A 21,181-nucleotide genomic window follows, 5' to 3' on the forward strand; every position below is an offset into this window, starting at 1 on the left:
AAAACAAATCTGAATGTAAACTCCAAATCCGCAAAGAAACTGCAATATGTTGTTACGTGCGCACTTTGAGGCAATACTGTGACGCGTGTCAGGTACTGAGCGGGCCTTCCAGCGGTAGTCTGACCTGGTGGCCCCGCACGACCACTGACGTCACGCGCATACCTTCAGGAATTAGTGCGGGCTCGACCTGGCCACCCACTGCAACCCCCGCTCCCTCCTTCCTCGGCGCTGTTACATATCTCTTAGATACCTAGGAATTCTAGTGCTTACTGAGGCCACCGCGTGGAGTGGCGTTAATAAGCGCCGCTGTTCTGGATGCTTCGAGCGTCGGATCGGCCCGGGATGACGCGACACGTCACAACCACTCCAGTCGGTTCCAGAAAGACGGCCGACGGGTATAAAAGCGGTGACGCCGGCCTCCGCGAGAGTTCCAACAGGCGAGTTGAGTGAAGTGGGAGTTCGGCGAGGACGAGAAACCCCCCTTTGCGAGTGGCGCAGCCGCGGAGTGACGGGACCGTGCGAGTGTGACCGAGTGGCGCGAGACTGTGTGTGTGGACAGGCGCGAGGTAAGGGGCGAACCACTGTCGAGCCTAGCTCCAGTGAGGAGTGCGGACAGTGGAACTTGACAGACATTAAGTGATTTGTGAACAGACTTTAAGTGTGGTGATTTAATAAGTAATGTAAATATTAGTAGCAAATAAAACTGCATAAAATTAACTGGACTATCTTTACTAACCCGTTTTCCCCACTCGTACCAATATTTATAATGCCATGATAAACTAAAATAGATAAACCATTACAAGATTTATGTATATTTTGCGTATTCGTTGGATGACAAAGTCGTCTTGAAGCACACATATACCATATTTGCGTTGATGATTGGATGACCGTTGTCTTCACACGGCCTTGACAACCTTCAGCCAGTTATAAACAAGGAGAAGAAGGGTGGTTACCCAGTCTAAGGTAATCCGGCAAGGATATGGCAATTTTTATCGATTATTGTGCACTGTAAAATGTTTTGATTATGTAGACTATATGGTGAGTCGGAATGGATTCGTCCAAAAAACTTCGGCATCAGTTATTCACGACAAAATAAGATGAAAACATATATAAGCAGGGGCGCAACAACAGGGGGGGGGAAGGGTATTTTGCCCCCCCCCCTTGAAACCTTGAAGTGGGGGCAAACGGGGGCAAAGAAAGTGCTGTAAAAGTCGGATATGTTATTTCCACCAACTGTGTGATCAATTTTTAGTTAATAAAACTGCTTAAATAGCACCCATTTCCACCTTGAAATACAAATTTTCCGGGGGGAGGACCCCCGGACCACCCGCTTCAATAGGGGGGAACGATGATTCTTTATAAAAAGGTATATTGCCCCCCTTTTGAAAATTTTGTTGTTGCGCCCCTGTATAATTATATAAGACTATTAGCGGAAAGTATTTCCGAAGGCTGGTTGGTATACGTATTTGAGGTTGGGACTGAACAAAAAATTTTATGTAAATAATAGAAAAATTATTTCAGACAGAACACTGAGTGACTGGGTTATGTTTTGATTGAATGATGTTCTACAACTACCGCGAATTTTTTGGCTGTATTAAAATTATTTCATTGAAATAATTGGGGAAACATCTATATTTTCCACACATTTTTGTGGCGTGCTACTATCCCCCAAAAAATATATTTTGCAATAGCAACAAATTTCGCGGTGGTTTTACAACTTAGTTCAATTGATCATAACTAAGACACTTAGTTTTCCATCATAAATACCTACTCTACTATTATAATGAAAATGTTGTTCTGTCCCAACTTCAAAGAACACCAGACTTAGGAAGCACTTTATACCGTAAGTTGTAGATGTTTTCAACTTATTTGTCGTGATGAACTTGCAACCGAAGATTGTCGGTCGGATCCAAGACTCACTCTATATATGCAAGCTTAGTCTTAACCTGGAGTAAAATGAACCGGCGAAAAAAACTTTCAAAAAAAACAGTAGCTCTAACCATTAGGAATTGTCATTTTTAAATGTAGCGGAGGGTTACATACACCGAGAAAAAAATATATGGTTAAAAAAAACCACGTGTGTGGCATTACGCATTTGTTATGTGAAACTTCACATATATAGGCATAAGAATGTGTGCAAGTATGCGAGTGCACGAACATGCAAGTGCGCAAGTTTGCAATTTTACAAGTGTACAACAAGCAGACCCTATGCAAGTGCGCAATAATGTACGCGCTCAAATGTGTAAATTGTCTCTTGCAATGCAAAAATGCAACCAAGCACCCCCCCCCCCCCCTAGAGCCCCGCAATCAAACGCCCCATTCCCGATCGTTTCGCTATTTGTCATTACACTTTTCGTGACGCCCTGATGACGTTATCATTTCGACTTACCCTTCTGGCCGTAAAAAGAATTTAAAAAAAAACATGGGTGCGTGGCCGCTTCGCGCGTTAGAGGTGAAACTTCATAGTTAAGAGGAAAGATAAATTTTTAGGATACTCTAATATTTTTAACACGCGTAGTTATCTAATCACGGGTTGAAAATAAATTTTTATTTACTAGTGTCTGCCCATGTCTTAAAAGGAATCTAAGAATGAATGAATGGGTTTATAACTAGCATATGTTACACAACCCCATTGGAAATGTTTATACGAATTCACAATTCGAACGCTAACACGGCATCCAACCTTAGAGTTGAGAGTTTAGAGTTGTGGATTACGAGTTGAAGTATGTAAAGTTTGTAAAAGTTTACAAAAGTTTTGAAAAGTATATGAAATCACGCGCTGCTGGTGCCATCTGTAATCGACTGTAAAGATGTCTAAACTAAACTTTTTATTTAAGCTCCCACACCTTCGAGAAATATTGGTTACATACTACACATACATAAGTTACGTTAACCATGTTACCAACTCACTTCCGTTAACCTGTAATTCTGATTGTACTCTACCAGCTGTAAAGAAGGTTACATAAAAAAGAGAAAACCTGAGCGACTCTTAGTACTCACCAGCCATGTGTAACATCTATACTCAGTAACAGCAAATTCTTGTGTTCTCGTGTTGCAAATAAACTTATAATCCGAAACTTCGACTCTAAATTTAACATATTTTTTAAAAATAATTATCGTGATAAATACATGGGCCAATTGTGTTTTCAACTATATTTCTGGACGCGAATCACACGTAGTTTCAGAACCCGCCGCTAGAATTCGTTGCCGGAACAGCAACATCTACTGTACAATTATTCTACTTGCAGAGCAAAATTTTAAACTAAATAATGTAACGGCTCCGATAAGAGCTAAAAAAAAATAGTTGAAAAAAAATTACTAACTAAACTGTGGCATTGTAACTGATTTCCGGCAAGGAATTTAATTAACATACTGCCCAATTTGTTGAAAGCATTAAAAACTTAATATTATGAAGTTTTTTTCCTTCGGCTGCCACAGATGGCAGCAACGTGATTACACTTTTCCGTTCCACGAGGCTTCCATTCCATTCACGGAAATTATCTTTGAAAGATTTGTGCAATTCGAGTGCATGACTTGATGTAAGCTTTTGGACATACGCCATTGCTAAGCACATGTATGTCTGTAGAAGAAAACTACAAAAAAAAAAAAACCAAAAGACAAAATTTAGTGCTGTCATCATTTGTGTTTTTTTTTGTTCTCTTAGTCCATTTTTCTTTGTTTTTATTTGTTTGTTGACCATATTCCTGTTGGGATATTATGTGGTGTTTTATATACTGTTGACAACAGCATTTTTTTGTTGATTAATTTGTGTTATTGTATTTTGGGTTTTTTGTAGTTTTCTTCTACAGACATACATGTGCTTAGCAATGGCGTATGTCAAAAAGCTTACATCAAGCCATTAACGGAATTCCCCCCAACCAAATTCCGCGTGCGGAGAGCTAGACCTGCGCGGCGCGTGAAGCGAGGCGCGAGCAGGGCCTCCGACAGCCGTCAGACGGGGGCGGGCGAACGTGAGGGGCGGAGGCCGGGGAGTAGTGACCCGCCCCACCTGCTGCTGCCTACGCGCTGTCGTCGTCCCACTGCGCGGAGAGGAGGGAGGAAGGAAGCGGCTGCCGCCTCGTGGGTCCGAGCTCCGCCCGAGTCGGGGCCCGAGCGGCTAACGAGGCCGCAGAACAGCCGGCGCTGCAGAGCAGGTCGAGTCTCTAGCAGCCTCAAGCTCTAACAGCCTCTAACGCGCTAGGCACGTTATCTGCCCTGCAGTCTTCCCGTTGGTAGATCGCCTCTTGTTTGACTGGCCCCGTCGCGTCGTTGATCCGCTCGGCCGCATTCGTTCTTTCACGTTCCCGGCACTGCTTCACTCGGCCGTATGGAGTTGTTTTATTGGTATCATTCGATTGCTTCTGGGAACCGTATACGATGTCTGTATTTGGATTTTGCTTTTTGACGCGTATAGGCAGACATTATATATATGTATTTTTATTTTAACACCATATATATTCACTGTCACTTCTTTACACTAATGTTCTATACATTCAATTTAAGATTTTAACGAGAGCTGACGATTGAAACCCAAACGAACGCCGTAACTTCTCCGAGTCAAAAGTTATACTAAATGGAAATCACGAAACACATCAAAATTACCTCAAAATGGCGGCGCTTCCCCCTCCACCGCGCGCGATGCGTCACAGTCCTTACTTAGCGTAACAAATTATTTGATCATTTATCTATCCAGTGGTGTAATTAAATTTTGAATGGAGATCATAAATATATAGCAGCAACACCAAACTTTATCCCCTGATTTTGTTATTCGTTTTTTGATTTGCCTCCCACTATGGAAGCAATTTCAAAGACGTAGTCACGTCAAAAATCGCATGGTGTTATGTTAGGTGAACATGGAGGCTAGCGAAAAATAGCTCTGTAGTCTCGACCATTACAACCAATCCAACTGTCAGGGACTTCGACGTTCAACCACTCTCGTACGAAGAGATTCCAATGGGACATTCACTCATAGCAAATCGCAGAACACTAAACGCTTTTTTGCTCAGCAGTCGCCATTGTGCGTATTTGGCGTTGCAAGCGAGAAAACAACAAAGCAGGTCTCGCGCACGCGCTTATCTAAAACTGGTTCGAGTTACCCTTTTTCAATTGTGACCGTGAACCAACACTTCACAATCCTCACAGTTTATACCATTAACATTTATAACTCGGACATTCTTTCAAGGACAAACTGTAGTTTGATGCGTAGGGGCAGGCATTTTTCGCGAAAAGATCTGGACGCCTATTAGACTGCAACAAGGTATAACCGCGCCAACAGTTTCTTCCTTGTGATTGGCGGCCGTCTGCAAGAGAAGTCGATACCTTATTTTACCGAGCCATTCAGGACGCGTTTGCTTCCGCACTGGATTACTGTGATCGGTGCTGTAACAATCGACATGTAACTCATCCAATCACGGTACACGGACAATGCTACAGTGTTTTAACGTTCAGCTAGTTTTGAATTCTTTCCGCGAGATATGCATGGCCCTATTGATGCGTTGTTCAGAAAGGCCAACGGACACCGTGCCAAACTAGGCTTTAAAGTATTTTATTGACGGGTTTCGAGTCATGTTTTGTCTCATTAGACTGGCATACGAGGCCCAGAGCGAGTCCCGTCTCGGAAGATTTCGTTCTCCCCGAGACCCCCCACGCAAACAACTCCTCGCGCGCCACTGGAGTCAAACAAGACCAGGACTTTGGAACCGGGTGCTTCCGCTCCGTCGCAACTTCCCCGTCGCGCTGACGCTCGTTTGTTTGAACACCACGTGACTACAGGGTGTTCCGCGCTCGTGTCTCATCTGTTCCGAGAAATGAGGTTCCCGCACAATCGGTACAATGCAAATATTTTTTTTGAATGAAACAGAAATATTCATGTAAAATTACTAGAGACCTGAAAAATTCGTGGGTTCATTACGTGTTATGCTAAAATTCAAATAATTATACCTTAGTGCTGCTTCTGCCATTGTACCACTGTAAATCTGGAGTACTGAGGGCCAATTAGAGACCCTCACACATAGAAGTGTCGAATCACAGGCCACCCAGTCGTGACGACTCACAAGTCAGCAGCCAATGAACAGTTGGCATTTTCCCGAGTGTGTAAAGGATATTGGAGTCCATCCTAAAGGTCATTGAACCCGCGAATTTTTCCGGTCTCTAAAAATTACAGATATTTGTACATTTACATGAAAACAACTGTATAACTACAAAACCGTGTTTGCAGTAATAATGGGTTCGGATTCTTACCCGGGAATTTTGCTTTGTGTTGCTCCAGTACCTCCATTAGTTAAACTTATTTGTATTTTCAGTATCAACAGCTCATATTAATAAACATGAATAAACAAAATTGAGTATAATAATTGAATATTCGATTATCTTTTCCATGGTTTCAAAATTTATGCTTGAATGAAACCTCAATTAAAACATAAAATCGTATTTTATGTATGCAGAAATAACCATAGCTATGTGTTGTACCTATTTACAATGTCTTACTTGTAGTAGTAAAAACTATTACATGAAAACTGGTTTCCTAAGGAATCTTTTGTAAAAGTACATAAAACATTTTCAGAAGCACCCATGATAGATATAAATATAGATATAAATGAATGGCGTATGTCCACGAAACGCATTTGAGAGAGTGTTTAGGTCATAACGGTAGTAATGTTTCCGTATTTAGTTTTTTTAATTGTATTTTTTGTAGGGCGAAGAATTTTAAAAACGGGTGTTTTCATAATGATACTTGGTATGAAATTCCCGAAAGTGATTCTTAAAAGTAATTAGGTGACTTATGGTCACCAATCTTACCTCATAGTTGCCTTATGCACGACGTAAGAACTACGCCAGTACAGAGCTTTACAATTAGAGGCGATACTGATATAGAAATAACAGCGAATGTCGCACTTATCATCCCGCGTACCTAGACATACGCAATGGTCTTGTCACCAAAATGACGTGATAACACGCTTTTATAATTTTTACTTTAGCGGAATATATATTGTTTCTAGGCTTTTGGGAATATATATATATTTGTTTATGAAAGATATCCTCAAATAAAAAGGTTTTCGTCAAAGGCTACACACAATCAGTTAATTTATAACTGTACACCACAAGATGTAATGCTGCCAATGCATGCAGTGACTGAAATATCAAATAGACTTTCGAATTACTTTAAACTATTAAATAGACACTTATTGTTCTGCTAAAACCATTTATAAATTCCAACTATAGTCAGATTATTAATTCAGTTTGAATCAATTTGCAGAAATACCAAATATAGAACTAAAATAATTTATAAAAGCCCCTAATTAAGGCTCGCTGTGATGAAGGCTCTTAAAGCTAGGTCTCGCATGGTTTGTTAATTTTTTAATGTTTTAAGTACTTCTATTTAAGGACTATTTTTAAATTTTTAGCTCGCTGCGTCCCTTATATTTGTTCTTCTGCCTCAAATATTTTCAAGAAATATTAACTTTGTGTAATACCATGGGTGTAAGGAGGTGAGCAAGTCATCGTAATTATAATCACTTGCGCGACTTTTTACTCCAATGGTATTACACTGAATGAATATTTTATAAATAGCCGCTATTTAAAAGTAATGACGAAAAAACTAAAATATAAACATGGCGTACGAGACTGAGCCTCAGTGTTTGTGTTCGTCGCTGGCTCGATGACAGTGACTGCGCAATAACAGGTCATTCGCGTCACTCTCTGGCAACTCGTGCCCGCCGGGCGGGTACAGTTAAACCACAGGAAGTCGCACTCGCACTCCCAATCAGTTTCAAGGCGGAATTACAATTGTCCGTCACCTCCGTCCGTCATCCGTCCGTCCGTCACTCTATCGTCCGTTATCCGTCCGTCCGTTACTCTTTCGTCCCTCATCCGTCCATTCTTCATCCGTCCATCCGTCACTCTTTCGTTCGTCATCCGTCCATCCGTCACTCTTTTGTCCGTCATCCGTCCGTCCGTTACTCTTTCGTCCCTCATCCGTCCGTTCTTCATCCGTCCATCCGTTACTCTTTCGTCCCTCATCCGTCCGTCCGTCATCCGTCCATCCGTCACTCTTTCGTCCGTCATCCGTCCATCCGTCACTCTTTCGTCCGCCATCCATCCGCCCGTCACTCGTTCGTCCGTCAACGCCACGCATCCGGCTAAGCGATTCACAACTTGACTTAATCCGGCCGTCAGTATATTTTCCCACATAAGTGCTGCCAACAATCCGTGCATTTTCGCTCGCAGCTTTAAACAGATGTTGTTTGTTATTTATGTCGTGTTTATGTACGTATTGTATTAGCATTTCCTCGGAAAAATCAAGATTCGTGATTAAATATGTAGTTTGGACATGAGATTTAAGAACCAAAACTTTATTACACAAAACATCTGAACGACCTGCACAAACACCACAGACCTGTGTTCCGGTAACAACTGACCACCGCGGCCAAAACCATAGATATGACCCGTCCGTCCGTCCGTCAAAAGTTAGAGCTTGCCAAGCTTTTGACGGACGAACGAATGGAATTTTTTCGGGCCATCCGATTGGCTGCAGGTCACGTGACCGGCGGACGGAGGCGACAGGCTTTTTGTAATATCCGCCTTCAGTCCTAACTCTACCACCTCCCTTCTTCCCATCGTCCGTCGGGAATCCGAGCGATTCACAATGATCCGTACGTCCGTCAAATACTTTTCCATTTTCATGCTGTCCCTAGAAACTAGAAAGGTTAAATATAGTGGTGAAATTCATTATTCATTATTATTGGCGAACATACAGAAATATTTTTCTGTACTTTTACAAAAGGTTCATTTGGAAACCAGTTGCCAAGAAACAGTTTGTAATACAGTTATGTCCATAGAAAGAATGTCCCAGTTATAAATTTTAATAGTATCTACTGTAAGCATTGTAGAGCATTGGTTCAAGATCAGAATCAAAGAGTAACTCACACAGTTTTAGATAAGCGCATGCGCGAATACTGCTTTGTTGTTTTCTCGCTCGCAGCGCCACCTACGCAAAATGGCGACTGCTGAGCGTAAAGCGTTTTTGTGTTCTGCAATTTGCTAAGAGTGAATCTGTAATTTATGTTCAACGTGCGTTACGTTAAAAGTTTAATTGTCGAAATCCCTGACCGTTTTATTGGTCGTAATGGTCGAGACGACAGAGCTTTTTTTTTTGTTGGTCTCCTTATTCAACTGACATAACTCCATGCGATTTGTTTTTCCTTTGGGACTTTATAAAAGATCGCGTCTACTTCTCACCGCTACCTAATGATTTGTCAAAGTTGAGACACAGATTTAAAGAGGCTATTGCTTCTATTACTCTGGAATTGTAAACCAAACGTTGGAAAAAATTTAACTTTAGGTTGGATGTGTAGCTTATGAGTAAAGGTGCATATATTGAACATTTATAAGAAAAGTAAGGTTAGTTTAATTTCGATTTGATGTAGGCCTATAATCTGTTGTAAATAGTCTAAATTAAAATGTTATAATATACATTAAAGCTGGGACATTTCGTTTTATTATGCTTATTAATGTTCGCAAACAATACTGAATAAATATTCAGGGAACGGTTTACATATAATTTTAACCATAGGAAGTAATGGGAAAACACATAGAATAAATCCCCGAGAAAAAACCCGAACCCAGGATAAGGTCGAACATAATTTTATAGTGATACAGTTGTTTTCATGTAAACGTACCATTTTAAAATATCTGTAATTTGACATGAATATTCTGTTACAGTGCATGAAAATTAAAATCTTATAAAACAATTAACTCAATTTTTTCGGCTCTGATATTTAATCATACATTTTCAGTTTGACCATACATAATTAATTATTTACAATTTTTTGTCTTTGGTGAATTTTTGTACCAAACCTCAAACTTTAAAATGTGTTCAAACGTAAGTTAATGCTAAGAACCAAAGAATCAAACAAACTTCAAAACCTTCAAAGATCTTGAATATTACAGGCAATGCCTTGCTAACATATTGGAGATTGCGAATTTCATCCGAAATTTGATCGAAAGTTAAAAGCTTCGGAAGCTTTGGACGGATGTACGGATGGAATTTTCCAAACCTTCTGATGGACATGATTGACGGACGGAGGGTGAAACGGACGGATGCGATGGATCATTGTGACTACAGCTTTACATAGCGCTTCGTGTGAAAAAAGAAAGAATATAAAATCTGCACACTTTTAGATGGAATGTCGTATGGTCGTGCCCTGGGTTTGGCTATGTATATGCAGGTTTCACCTTGTCACACTTATCTAGCGTGAGTCTAGAGTTAAGGTGGGGTAGTTGGCTATGGCAACAATTATTGTTGCCACTGCTGGCCAATCCCCAAACGAAACACGATTACATGAATCTCTTCCTGCATGGTTTAACCAACCATCGGGCCCGCACAAAGGCGTATACCAGCATTGGAAAGCACTTTAGAGCATTAACAGCAAATCAATGTTTTCAAGATTAACTTGCAGCTTAAGTTTGTCGGTCGAATTCTGCTTTGTGCTTAATTAGTCAAATTCTCAAATTCTTAGATTTCCTGCGTTTTACCATCTTTTCGACTCACGTTCACAATTATTCAATACTAGTCGTGTGCCCGGTGGGAAAGTATTTGATTCTCATTTTTGAAGAGTTGCCAAAAACGCTGATATAATTGACTTTTATTTATAAACAGAATACTCAACACCGATTTCCATATTTATAACTTCAAAAATGACAAACTTCCACACAAACATTCATCCCAAATTTAACCCCCTTATGGGATGAACTTTCAAAAATAATTTCTCAGTGCTCACCTACGTTGTATAAGGAACTCCTAGGAAAAATTTCATGCTTCTAGATCTACCGCGTTGTCCGTCTGTCAGTCAGACAGTGTTAGAGTTTCATTAAGTTGATTAGACAGTTGTGGACGTAAGTAACGGACGTGTTTCGTCCGTGTTTTATTGCGGTGGGCGTCCCACTTTTCACGGAAAGGGGGCAAAGGAATGCGGACCGCAAAGTCCAAGTTCCCAACCCCAGCATGGTAGAAACTGTTTGCTTCCAACCAACTACTCTTCCTGGACCATCCTTCTTGTCCCGTACTGAACCTGCCTGCTTAGTGCTTGCAATGTCTAACCCCGCATGAATGAGCCCAGTGTTTTCCCTGTGTCCACTCAGGTTTTACCTGGGCCCGAACTTAACTAGTCATAGTCTATAGTTGAAGATAGGGGAGTCAGTCACGACATCAATCGCTGCCATGACTAACCAATCCCCAAAAAAAGCACACGATGCATGCTAACCTTCCTGCGTGGTTGAAACCAGGCATGATTAGGCGTAAAGGCTTTGGCCTGGGACGCATCTAGTTGTCTTACCTTAACTCAGACCCCCCTCACAAACAAATACACTTAGTTCAAGCGAGTCTTTGTAACATCCAACCTCGGTAACGAGCAAATACACTCATAACACGAAACCCGGACAAGAAATTCAACGTATAATTCCTTAAAACAATGCCTAGCGTGATAAAATATACGCAAATTGTATTTCCAACTACATTTAAGGACTCGAATAACGCGTAGTTTTCGCACCCGCCGCTAGAATTCGCTGCCGGAGCAAAACTATTTGCAGAACGAAATTTTTTTTAACTATATAATGGAACGGTTTAGATAAAAGTCAAAAAGACTTGGAAATAAAGCGAAACTCCTGCTTTGGGCCTGATTTACGACAAGGAATTTTATTAAAATAATGTCCATCTTTTTCAAATTCATTAAACAGCTAATACTATAAAGCTTCCTTTTGTCTTTGTGAACCTTGGTCAGCGTCATCCGCCACAGATGGCAGCACCGTGGTTGTTACACAATTCCGTTTCATTCACGAAATTACTCCCACCAAATGCCGTATACCGAGAGCTAAGATGTTATACATATAAAAAAAAAGTAAGACTTAAGACGTGAACGATGTATGTGTTCGAACGGTGCAGTGCAAGTCCATCTTGTACGTGACGCGATTCAATTCGTCTTCACGCGCATACGTGTGGTAAGTGGACGTATTTCAATTCTTGACGGGCAGTCTGAGTTATTGGCCATTAGGGATTTAGCGGAGGGTAAGAAACATTAACTTACGAGTGAGTTAGGGCTTAGCGTCTCGCAGACATCGAGGTCTAAAGGGAAGAAGAAGGGAATATAATATGAGAGTGAAACATTGACTTGATGAATATGTCAAAGGAAACCCATCGGTGCAAGGCAACGTCCGTCACGTTTAACATTAGTGAAATATCCGGAAATCGAAGCCACATCGCCTCACTGGGAGGCAGTGATCCGTCCAATCAAACACCTTGGCACCCAGAAAAAAAGCTAGACATTATTATTATTATTATTATTATTATTATTTGTAACGTCGCGTTAGAGATATCATCAAGTGACGTGAAAATCAATTCATTTTATAGAGAAGTGAGTAGATCAATATTTTCGTGAAATTTATTGTGAAACACAGCTATAGCCTACATCCGAGTCCGTCAAATGAGTGACGCGTGGTTTATTTATTTATTTAATTATTTTATGGTCTTAGCTTATGTGGCGAAGTTAAGGCATGCCATCTAGTCTTACAATTACTTAGTCACATAAACGAGAAAAAAAACTTACAAATAAAATACACATTAAATAAGCAAAAAATTACAAAAAAAAATTAAAAATTAAGAACATAAGGAAATTAAACATGAATAAATAAAAAATTATTTAAAGGAATTTAAACAACATTTGAACAAGTTGTATAGTACTCGCCAGAGATGTGTAACTATTGACCTCGGTAACGAGCAAATTCATGCGTTATCATGTTACACATATACATACTTATAATTTTAAACTCGGACACGAAATTCAACTCAGAGTTACTTAAAATAAATCCGAGAGTATTAAATACCTCATATGTGTACACGTAAATTGAACCTATTTTCAACTACATTTCTGGACGCGAATCACACGTAGTTTCCGCACCCGCCGCTAGAATTCGTTGGCGGAGCAGCAGCTACGCTGACTATGGATTTGCAGAGCTAAATTGTAAACTAAATAATGAAAATGGTTACGATAAAAGCGAATAAAAATTTTTAAAAAAACTGAACTGTGGCTTTGGACCTGATTTTCGGCAAGGAATTATATTAATTACAATACTGCCCATCTTGTTAAAATTCATTAAACAGTTGAAACTGTTAAGTTTTCCTTTGTTTTTGTGAACTTTGGTTCACGTCGTCCGCCACAGATGGCAGCGCCGTGGTTACACATTTCCGTTCCCTACGACTTCCTTTCCATTCACGGAATTACTCCTACAAAATGCCGTATACCAAGAGCTAAAATGTTACACATCAAAAATTGACATTTATTAACAAAAACAAATAACAAAACTTTTCAATGGCGTCTTTGCCCTCGTCCCCCCAGTCATATGTTCGTACGTACACGTAAACGATCGTGAAGCAGTCTTAACGACCTCCTAACAGCCCCGGACGACGTTGCTACGTGGATAGAGGATTCTTACGACCTGCCCTCAATGTTCTCTCTAACTCCCTTTCTCTCTCTTTCCTTTCCCTTCTCACTCTCTCTCTCTCGCTCGGACCGAAAACCTTTACGGCGACAAGAACTGATACAGCAGTGCTGTTATTCTAATGCAAAGTCCTAGGTATGAGCGACAAAAAAAGGCTTTGAATAATACTTCTTCCTAGCCATCCGACCCGTCGTTAACGGATTGGAATTTGATCTCGTTACAAAGCGACATGGTTCATTCAACCACGTACAGTGATGATTTAAATAATAATCTTCTTAAAAGGTTTTCCTTTACAAGAAAAGGCCAGTACCTAGAATTTTAATTAATTGAAAACAATTATAGTTAAATTCCTGCTTAAACCATTTTTATAAATAATAGTACAATAAGAGAGACGAAATATTAATAGTGGCCTAGAGTTAATTAATATATATATATAATATAAGGGGAATATATGAACAATAATTAAAGTACTTGTATCTGGTTTACGTTAGCGATAAAAAATTGTTTTATTTCGGAAGAATTCATTATTTTCAATCATTATTTCCACACAAATAAACAAACTCACTAATGTTCCTCCCCCCCTCCCCTGATATCCTGTATTTCATGAAGGAACTAAGCTAGATAAATAAATTAAAGTAATATTATGTTATTATCTATTTAATTTTGAGGTTGTATTATGTTTATTTTAATTTTACGCTTAACGGTTTTTATGATATAGTATATTCTGTTTTTTTTACGTGGAATTTGTATGAATTTCGAACTTATACTTGAAAACGTAGGCGGGTAGCGAGCCCCTCGTCCCAACGCATAATACTTCGTGAACATATTTTGAAAATAATAAAAATATTCAAAACATCGAATGTACAATTGTACAAAGTTTTGCAGTCAAAAACCAACTTCAAAGATTTTTTTGTTATAAAAACACACTACAAATTCAGCCAAGTACTTGCAACTGACCGGATTATTTTTCATGTAGATTCCTTATGAAATTTATTGCATCTTAAGGTTTTTTTTAAAAAAAAACAACCTAAAATGAAATTACAGTTGATTTATCATTGCATATGTGCGTACAATTTATACCACCTGAAACAAACAACGCAAGTTAAAAATAAAGCACAGGACTAATACATAATGGTTAAAAACGTGAAATTGCAATTTTTTTAAACTATAAATGATATTTTTATAACACGTATGTAGTATTTAGCATGTAAATTAGTGATCTTAGTAATAGCTGAAGAGACACGTATTTCGCTAAGAAGTTTCGCTTCAAGAATTTTACCAAAACACTGTAGATTTTCTATCTGTTGCAACGAATCACAGCGTTCAGTAGTAAATTAGGAGCGTGTTCAAAGACTGACCTAGGGCTATTCAGTGTGAGAACATTTTAAGTTTAGACTGTCGCCAAATTAAAACGCGATTTTCGCAATACGATGCAAAAACTTCTAGTCTCCAGTAATATCTTATAGGCTACGTTAAAGCTCTTTTACCGTCTTAATATTATTAATTATTTAAATGTTTTTTTTTATAATTTCTTGTAATTTCTTTTAAATTTAGTTTGAATTGCATTCGTAATGTTTATTTTAATTTTGTTGGTATCTATTGTTTTTATTTAGGTTAACTTAGTTATTTAGGTTTACAAAAATTAGACTGGTGCAATAGTGTAGGCCTACATGGTAGGGAAGTTTTATATATTTTCTTATTCCAACCTGAGGATTTTTTAACTCCTTGCAATAATGACTCGACTTATCAAAAATTGTTACACACTAAAGTTTTAGATAAAAATTATAAGATTTATAAACAATGTGAAAGGATTTAATAGCGTCCATACTGAAGGAGTTATGATTTTATTTTAAATTTTACCCCTCTCTTTTTCAACCTCCTGCAGCAATAGTTCGTCTAATAATTTTTTTTTTTTCAGACAGGAGTTTTAAATAAAAATTATGATATTAATACAATTAATACCCACTTTTGCAAAACATGAACGTGGTTAGGTGCGGAAGAGACGAGGACTGACCTGATCTGTTCCCGTCCCTTCTGGAGACCTCGTGCCGCTGCGGGGAGAGCGGCATCCTCGCCATGGCGCACGAGCGGGCGTTCCCTTTTTCCTCCCTCCCTTGCGGCCACGCTTCAGCCCTTCATCGCCGGTCGTCGCAGCCTCCCGGAGCGGTCCAAGCGTCGCGACCAGAGTTCCCGCGCGCACTGAGAGGAGCGCGCTCGCGGATCCGTCCCCTCCCCCACTTCTCCATCTCTCATCCCCCCCCCCCCCCCCACTACCGTGGTCTCCCCCCTCCCCACAGCATCCACGGCACCCACCGCGCCGCATCTCTCCGCACACGCTCCCGATCCTTCACCGCGAGGACCGCTACCGCGCATGCGCGCGCTCTCTCCACCCCCCCCCCCCACTTCCCACCCCCCCGCCTGCGCACCCCTGAGGACCTCTGACCCAGCAGCCTGAGATCCTTCCAGCCCCTCGACCGCCGACCGAATAAAAAGAAATATAGGGCCGAAGCAGGAACAACAAACATGATATCTCTCTCTTTTACACCCCCTACCCCCCCTTTTTTTTTGTACCCCAATCCCTTCCCTTTAAAACAAGGGCGCTCTTATCTCCGCTCTGCGGTTCAAGTGATGCAGGAGAGATGTTGCTGCTAAGAGGGATTAGGAAATTATCCTGACAGACACTTCTCGGGGCGAGGATTCAAAATAAGCCACTGCCATCTTCTCTGTCTCTCTCTCTCTCTCTGTTTAGGTAGATTTCGAAGAAATGCCATCTTTTGTAGCCGTTACCATGGTGCGACATCCGGAAATTTTTTGTATAGTAGTTTCATTTAATTGTCCATAGACCCGAAAACCATCGTCAACTCTAGTGTGTTTTGTGTCCGTGTGTGTGTGTAAAACAATTTTGTTGACACGAACAACTGTGATAATTTTTTCACAAATCACTTCCAAACTGATACACAAATTCTAGTAGTGGAAAATCTCGGTCGAATTCGTTAATGGGCAGTTTCCGACCAAAGAGGTAGAAATGGAGAATTTTTTTTTGACAGCAGAAAACTTTCTGTAACTCTCATAAAATTGAAAATATCACATCCGTTTGTACGTAGGCTATTATAACTCGTAGGAGTTAAACCAAATTCTTTTGTCTGAATAAATTGTTGATACGACCAACTATAACTGCAAGGGGTTGAAAAAAAAGGGTCGGAGGACAAAGAATATCATAACTCCCTTCGTAGGCACAACATCGAATTCGTAAGAATTTTGTATTAATATCATAATTTTTATCTAAAACGTTTTCCTGAAAAAAAAATTTTATTAGAAAAATCATTGCTGCAAGAGGTTGAAAAAAGAGGGGTAAAATTTAAAATAAAATCAAAACTTATTTAGTAGGGACGCTATAAAATTTGTTCACATTGTTTGTAAATCTTATAATTTTATCTAAAACCTTAGTCTGTAACAATTTTTGATAAGTCGAGTCATTATTGAAAGAGGTTAAAAAAATCCCCCGGCTTGGAATAAGAAAATATATATAACTTCCCTACCATGTACACTATTGCACCAGTCTTATTTTTGTTTAACTTTTAAAATTTTCTTGAAAACTTTTGTTTAAAATAAATTCTATGTAACAAACCGTTACTGCAAAGGGTGGAAATAACAAGAGTAGAAATACATAACATTCATTTCGTTTTTAAATATGTATACTGTCAAATCCATTGTAATTTATTTGAAAAAATCTACACGTTATCTAAAACCTTTGCCTGAAAATTGTTTTGATGAATCGTACTATTACTATTACCGTAAAAACCAGGGTTAAATTTTTAACGAAATTAATCCTCCTGAGTATAAAATTCATGTGAATTTATTTTTAACCATCGTAATATATATTACCTTAAATCTTTGTCCAAAAAAGAATTTATATGACCATGTATTAGTGCAAGGGTTAAAAAGTAGTTTTTGAAGGTCAAAAATAATTGCATAATACCTTAGTAGGCATGATATGAAACTCGTTATAACATTCAATGCTAAATGTATTGAGTTAAAAACATTCAAAATGTTTACGATGCATATATTATGAGAAAATGTTTAATCGATTTTTTTTTAAATATTGGAGAAAATATAGGATGTTATGTACATGAAGCTAGTAAAATGTTTGTTGAAGTTTACAAAACATTTCGAGAAAAATAAGTAGGGGAGCGAGGGGCTTGTTGTAACAGGGGTAAGTAGTAACAGGCCAGTTACAACAAGCCCCTCGCTCCCCTACTTCGAAATCTACCTACGCCTGTATGTGCCGGAAGGGATAATTTTTTTTTACAATCGAGGGTTTTGGATTGTGTCTTCGTAAGACTGCGTTAGTAAATTTAAGATTTTTATACAAATACTTTTTTTTGCACCCATTCTTGTGTTGGTGTGAAATTTAGTCTAATTAGAATTTTTCCCACGCAATTAAAGGGTTGTTCGCGTCAGCAAGATTATTTCTTCGTGCGTCCCAAACATGCGATTTAACCTATGTTAATAATCTAAAAGCACACAAGTTTAAATGCATCAAAATTTAATTTTTTACCTCGAAAAAAATTGAGTTGGAGAACAATTTTTTTGGGGCCAAAACTTCTGCCTGAAAACGACTAACCTTGTTGACACAGTTAATCAATTGTAAACAGTTCCTTGGGTATAACAAATTTTCTTTAACAAAATAGAAATTATTTCATAGTTATTTCCCGTGAAATTATGATTGAATCTGTGTCGTTTGAAACGATGAGGTGTGAAGATACGAGATTTACCCAATAATAGGTGTAATTTAATAGTTTAATAAATTGTAAGACATTAAATTTTTTTCCCTTTATGTAGTTCGTCCATTCCGAACCAATCTAGTACAGGAAATGTTTTATAACATTTTATAGATTTCAGTACTAAGTATTTGTTACATATGCGTATAAATGTATAATGAATCACATTGTTTTATTTCATGTAATTATTTCAAATGAGGTCATAAATCATGCATTTATACAGCATAATAAAATATGCACGTATCTACAAAAAAAAGTGTTCCATTAGCACACAATACGAATTTAACATACAAATTTGCTTAGTAGCAGTTTCTACATTCCAAGCCGAATATTTTCCAAGGGTTCGAATATTTCTGCGGGACCTAGCGAACGAGTCGAACACTAAAATTACGAAACAGGTCCCAAACGTGTGAGGCCTTCCCACCGTAAATGTGAATTTGAATACAATGGCGGAATAATTAAGGTCCGGAAGTGTCAACGACTCAACCGTTACCCGTAGGCGTGCTCTACAAGTTTAAAACTGTGATAATATTACAGCTTTCAGTGATTTCACGCCTCTTAGAAGCTTTTCTGAAAGTCAAGCATAACTTTTAGAGTAAAAAAAACGTAAACGCTGAAATTCTACCAAGCAGACCACTATATTAAATTTTAGCATCGATTGCATAGATCTTCAACTGTAACTTTTCTTTGTGAATAGAACAGAAAAATTTATGTAAAATTACAGACATTGGTAAATTTGTACTTTTACGTGGAAACAACTGTATCACTACAAAATAGTGTTCGCTGTAATATTGGGTTCGGATTCTTACCCGGGCATTTATGGTTTGTGCTGTTCCAGTACCTCTAATAGTTAAAGTTATTTGTAAACGGTTCCCTGAATAGCGTTAGAGTATTAACTGCACCCATTAATAAGCACAATAAAACTTAATGAAGTCCAATTATTTAATATTAGATTCTTATCCATGGTTTAAAATAAATATGCTTGACTGAAACATCAATTTAAATATAAAATTTTGCGCCAATTTTTGTAAGAAACATTTAGTATCATCTCAAAAAAGTTTTTGATATATGCAAAACTAACCACAGACATGTGTTGTATAAAGTTACAATATCGTATACAAACTATTTCTTGGCAACTGGTTTAAGAATCTTTTGTAAAAGAAAGGAAATGATTTTCTGTGGTATTTTTTTTAAAGCTACTTTACAGAAGAAATGCACCGTTCTTTTTTAAGTCCCGTGCAGAGTTGCTAAAAGACCTGCTCACTCCTTTACTTCAATAAGCAAAGACTAGCCTATTACCGAATAGCGAGAAAAGCTGAACATCAAACAAACGTACACGAACTTCAGTGAGTTCACGGAAACGTCATGGTTATAAGCCAATAGGAACAATCCTGTTATTTGTAAGCTAATGTTTACATTTTGATCGGAATCATGGCCTCAGCTAGAGACTAAATTATTTGTATTCATCTAATGTTTCGCCAATTGATATTTGATAGTTTCGAAATACAAACGTACATTAAACTCTTACTTTTTAGACATCACTTTATTCCTACGTATCTGACATGCTGAAATAAGTCCAAAAAACATAATTTTCGTGTAACCTTGGCATTTCGTATTATCACTTTAAATTTAAGTATGTATGTACGGCATTTTCTTGTTTTATCGATTTGAATGAAATATACATATAATTAAAGTTTTATTCTCTAAGTTAGCACAGCATTGTACGGATAGTTAAATAGCATTACTCGGAAAAGTGTCTCGACGAGTTTAATTGTCCCGATAGGGTTCAATTCTGACTAAAATGTAAATTTTTTTCTGCTCGATTCGTTTGTCATAAAACATTTCGCTAGTAACCATATATAAAACAAAAAAAAAACACCTGACCATATGTTGGAGTTATGTAGGAAACACGTTCATAACACATTTAACAATTTTAATATTACCCATTACTAGAGACCTGCAAAATTCACGGATTCATTCGGTGATAGGCTAGAATTCAAACACATATACCTCTTAGATAATTTTGCTATTGTCTTACTGTTCATCTGGACGAATCTCAACCAGTTATAAACCCTCAACCAAAGAAGGATCGAATCACAGACAAATCAGCTGAGACGACTTACAAGTCGGCAGCCAATGAACTTGCGTTATTTGCCCGAGTGTACAGGGGTATGTGCAGTCTATCCTGAAGGCCATCGAAACCGCGAATTTTGCAGGTCTCTACCCATTACTCTTAAGAAGAAGGTGATTATTGGGTAAAAGAGATTTAGAAAAAAAAATTATTCCGATGAAAACTGAAAAAGCAGGTTTTAAGATCCAGATCCACCAGTAGTAGAATTTCTAATGAAGATAACCTAACCTAACCAACCATACACACAATTTTAATTTTTTTTTTAAAGTAGCTAACCTAATGCAACAGACTATCCTCATGATTGTATGCTTATCTTTAATATACCTAAGCACACGTTAAAATGGTAAACTACTGGTAAACTACTTTAAGTGAAAAAAATCTCACCTTCAGAATTAACTAATAATTCTGACAATTCTGAAAACCATTGAATTATTTGTAGGGACAGGAAAAATTCGCGTATTCAATGACCGCTAGGATGGACTCCGCATCTCTACGTATACTCGGGCAAATGTCACCTACTGTCACCTGCCATCTTGTGAGACGTCCCAACGTAGCAACCTGTGATTGGTCTCAGATTTGGTTGAATGTTTCTCATTGGCCCAGAGTCCTCCATATGAATCGTAAGTTAATAGCAGAATCAGCATTTGGGTATAATTATTTGAATGTTAGCCTATCGGAAAAGAATACGCAAATTTTTCCGGGTTCTAATTATTGGTTAGTAATACTAATTTAAAATGTAGCTAACTAAACATAAATTCATTATTTTTAACATTTTATA

At 38.4% G+C, this 21,181-nt stretch overlaps 1 protein-coding gene across 1 annotated transcript in view; it reads right to left on the bottom strand.

Annotated features, from left to right (window-relative positions):
* Nucleotides 1-15,690, bottom strand: part of LOC134533638 (BDNF/NT-3 growth factors receptor-like) — a 240,520-nt gene extending 224,830 nt beyond the window's left edge. The window contains exon 1 of the mRNA XM_063371154.1: nt 15,506-15,690. Coding sequence (XP_063227224.1) covers nt 15,506-15,569 — 64 coding nt within the window. The 5' untranslated portion in view covers nt 15,570-15,690. The remainder of the gene's footprint in view (nt 1-15,505) is intronic.
* Nucleotides 15,691-21,181: the final 5,491 nt, after the last annotated feature.

The sequence above is a fragment of the Bacillus rossius genome, chromosome 1, assembly GCF_032445375.1.
Source record: "Bacillus rossius redtenbacheri isolate Brsri chromosome 1, Brsri_v3, whole genome shotgun sequence".
NCBI lineage: Eukaryota > Metazoa > Arthropoda > Insecta > Phasmatodea > Bacillidae > Bacillus > Bacillus rossius.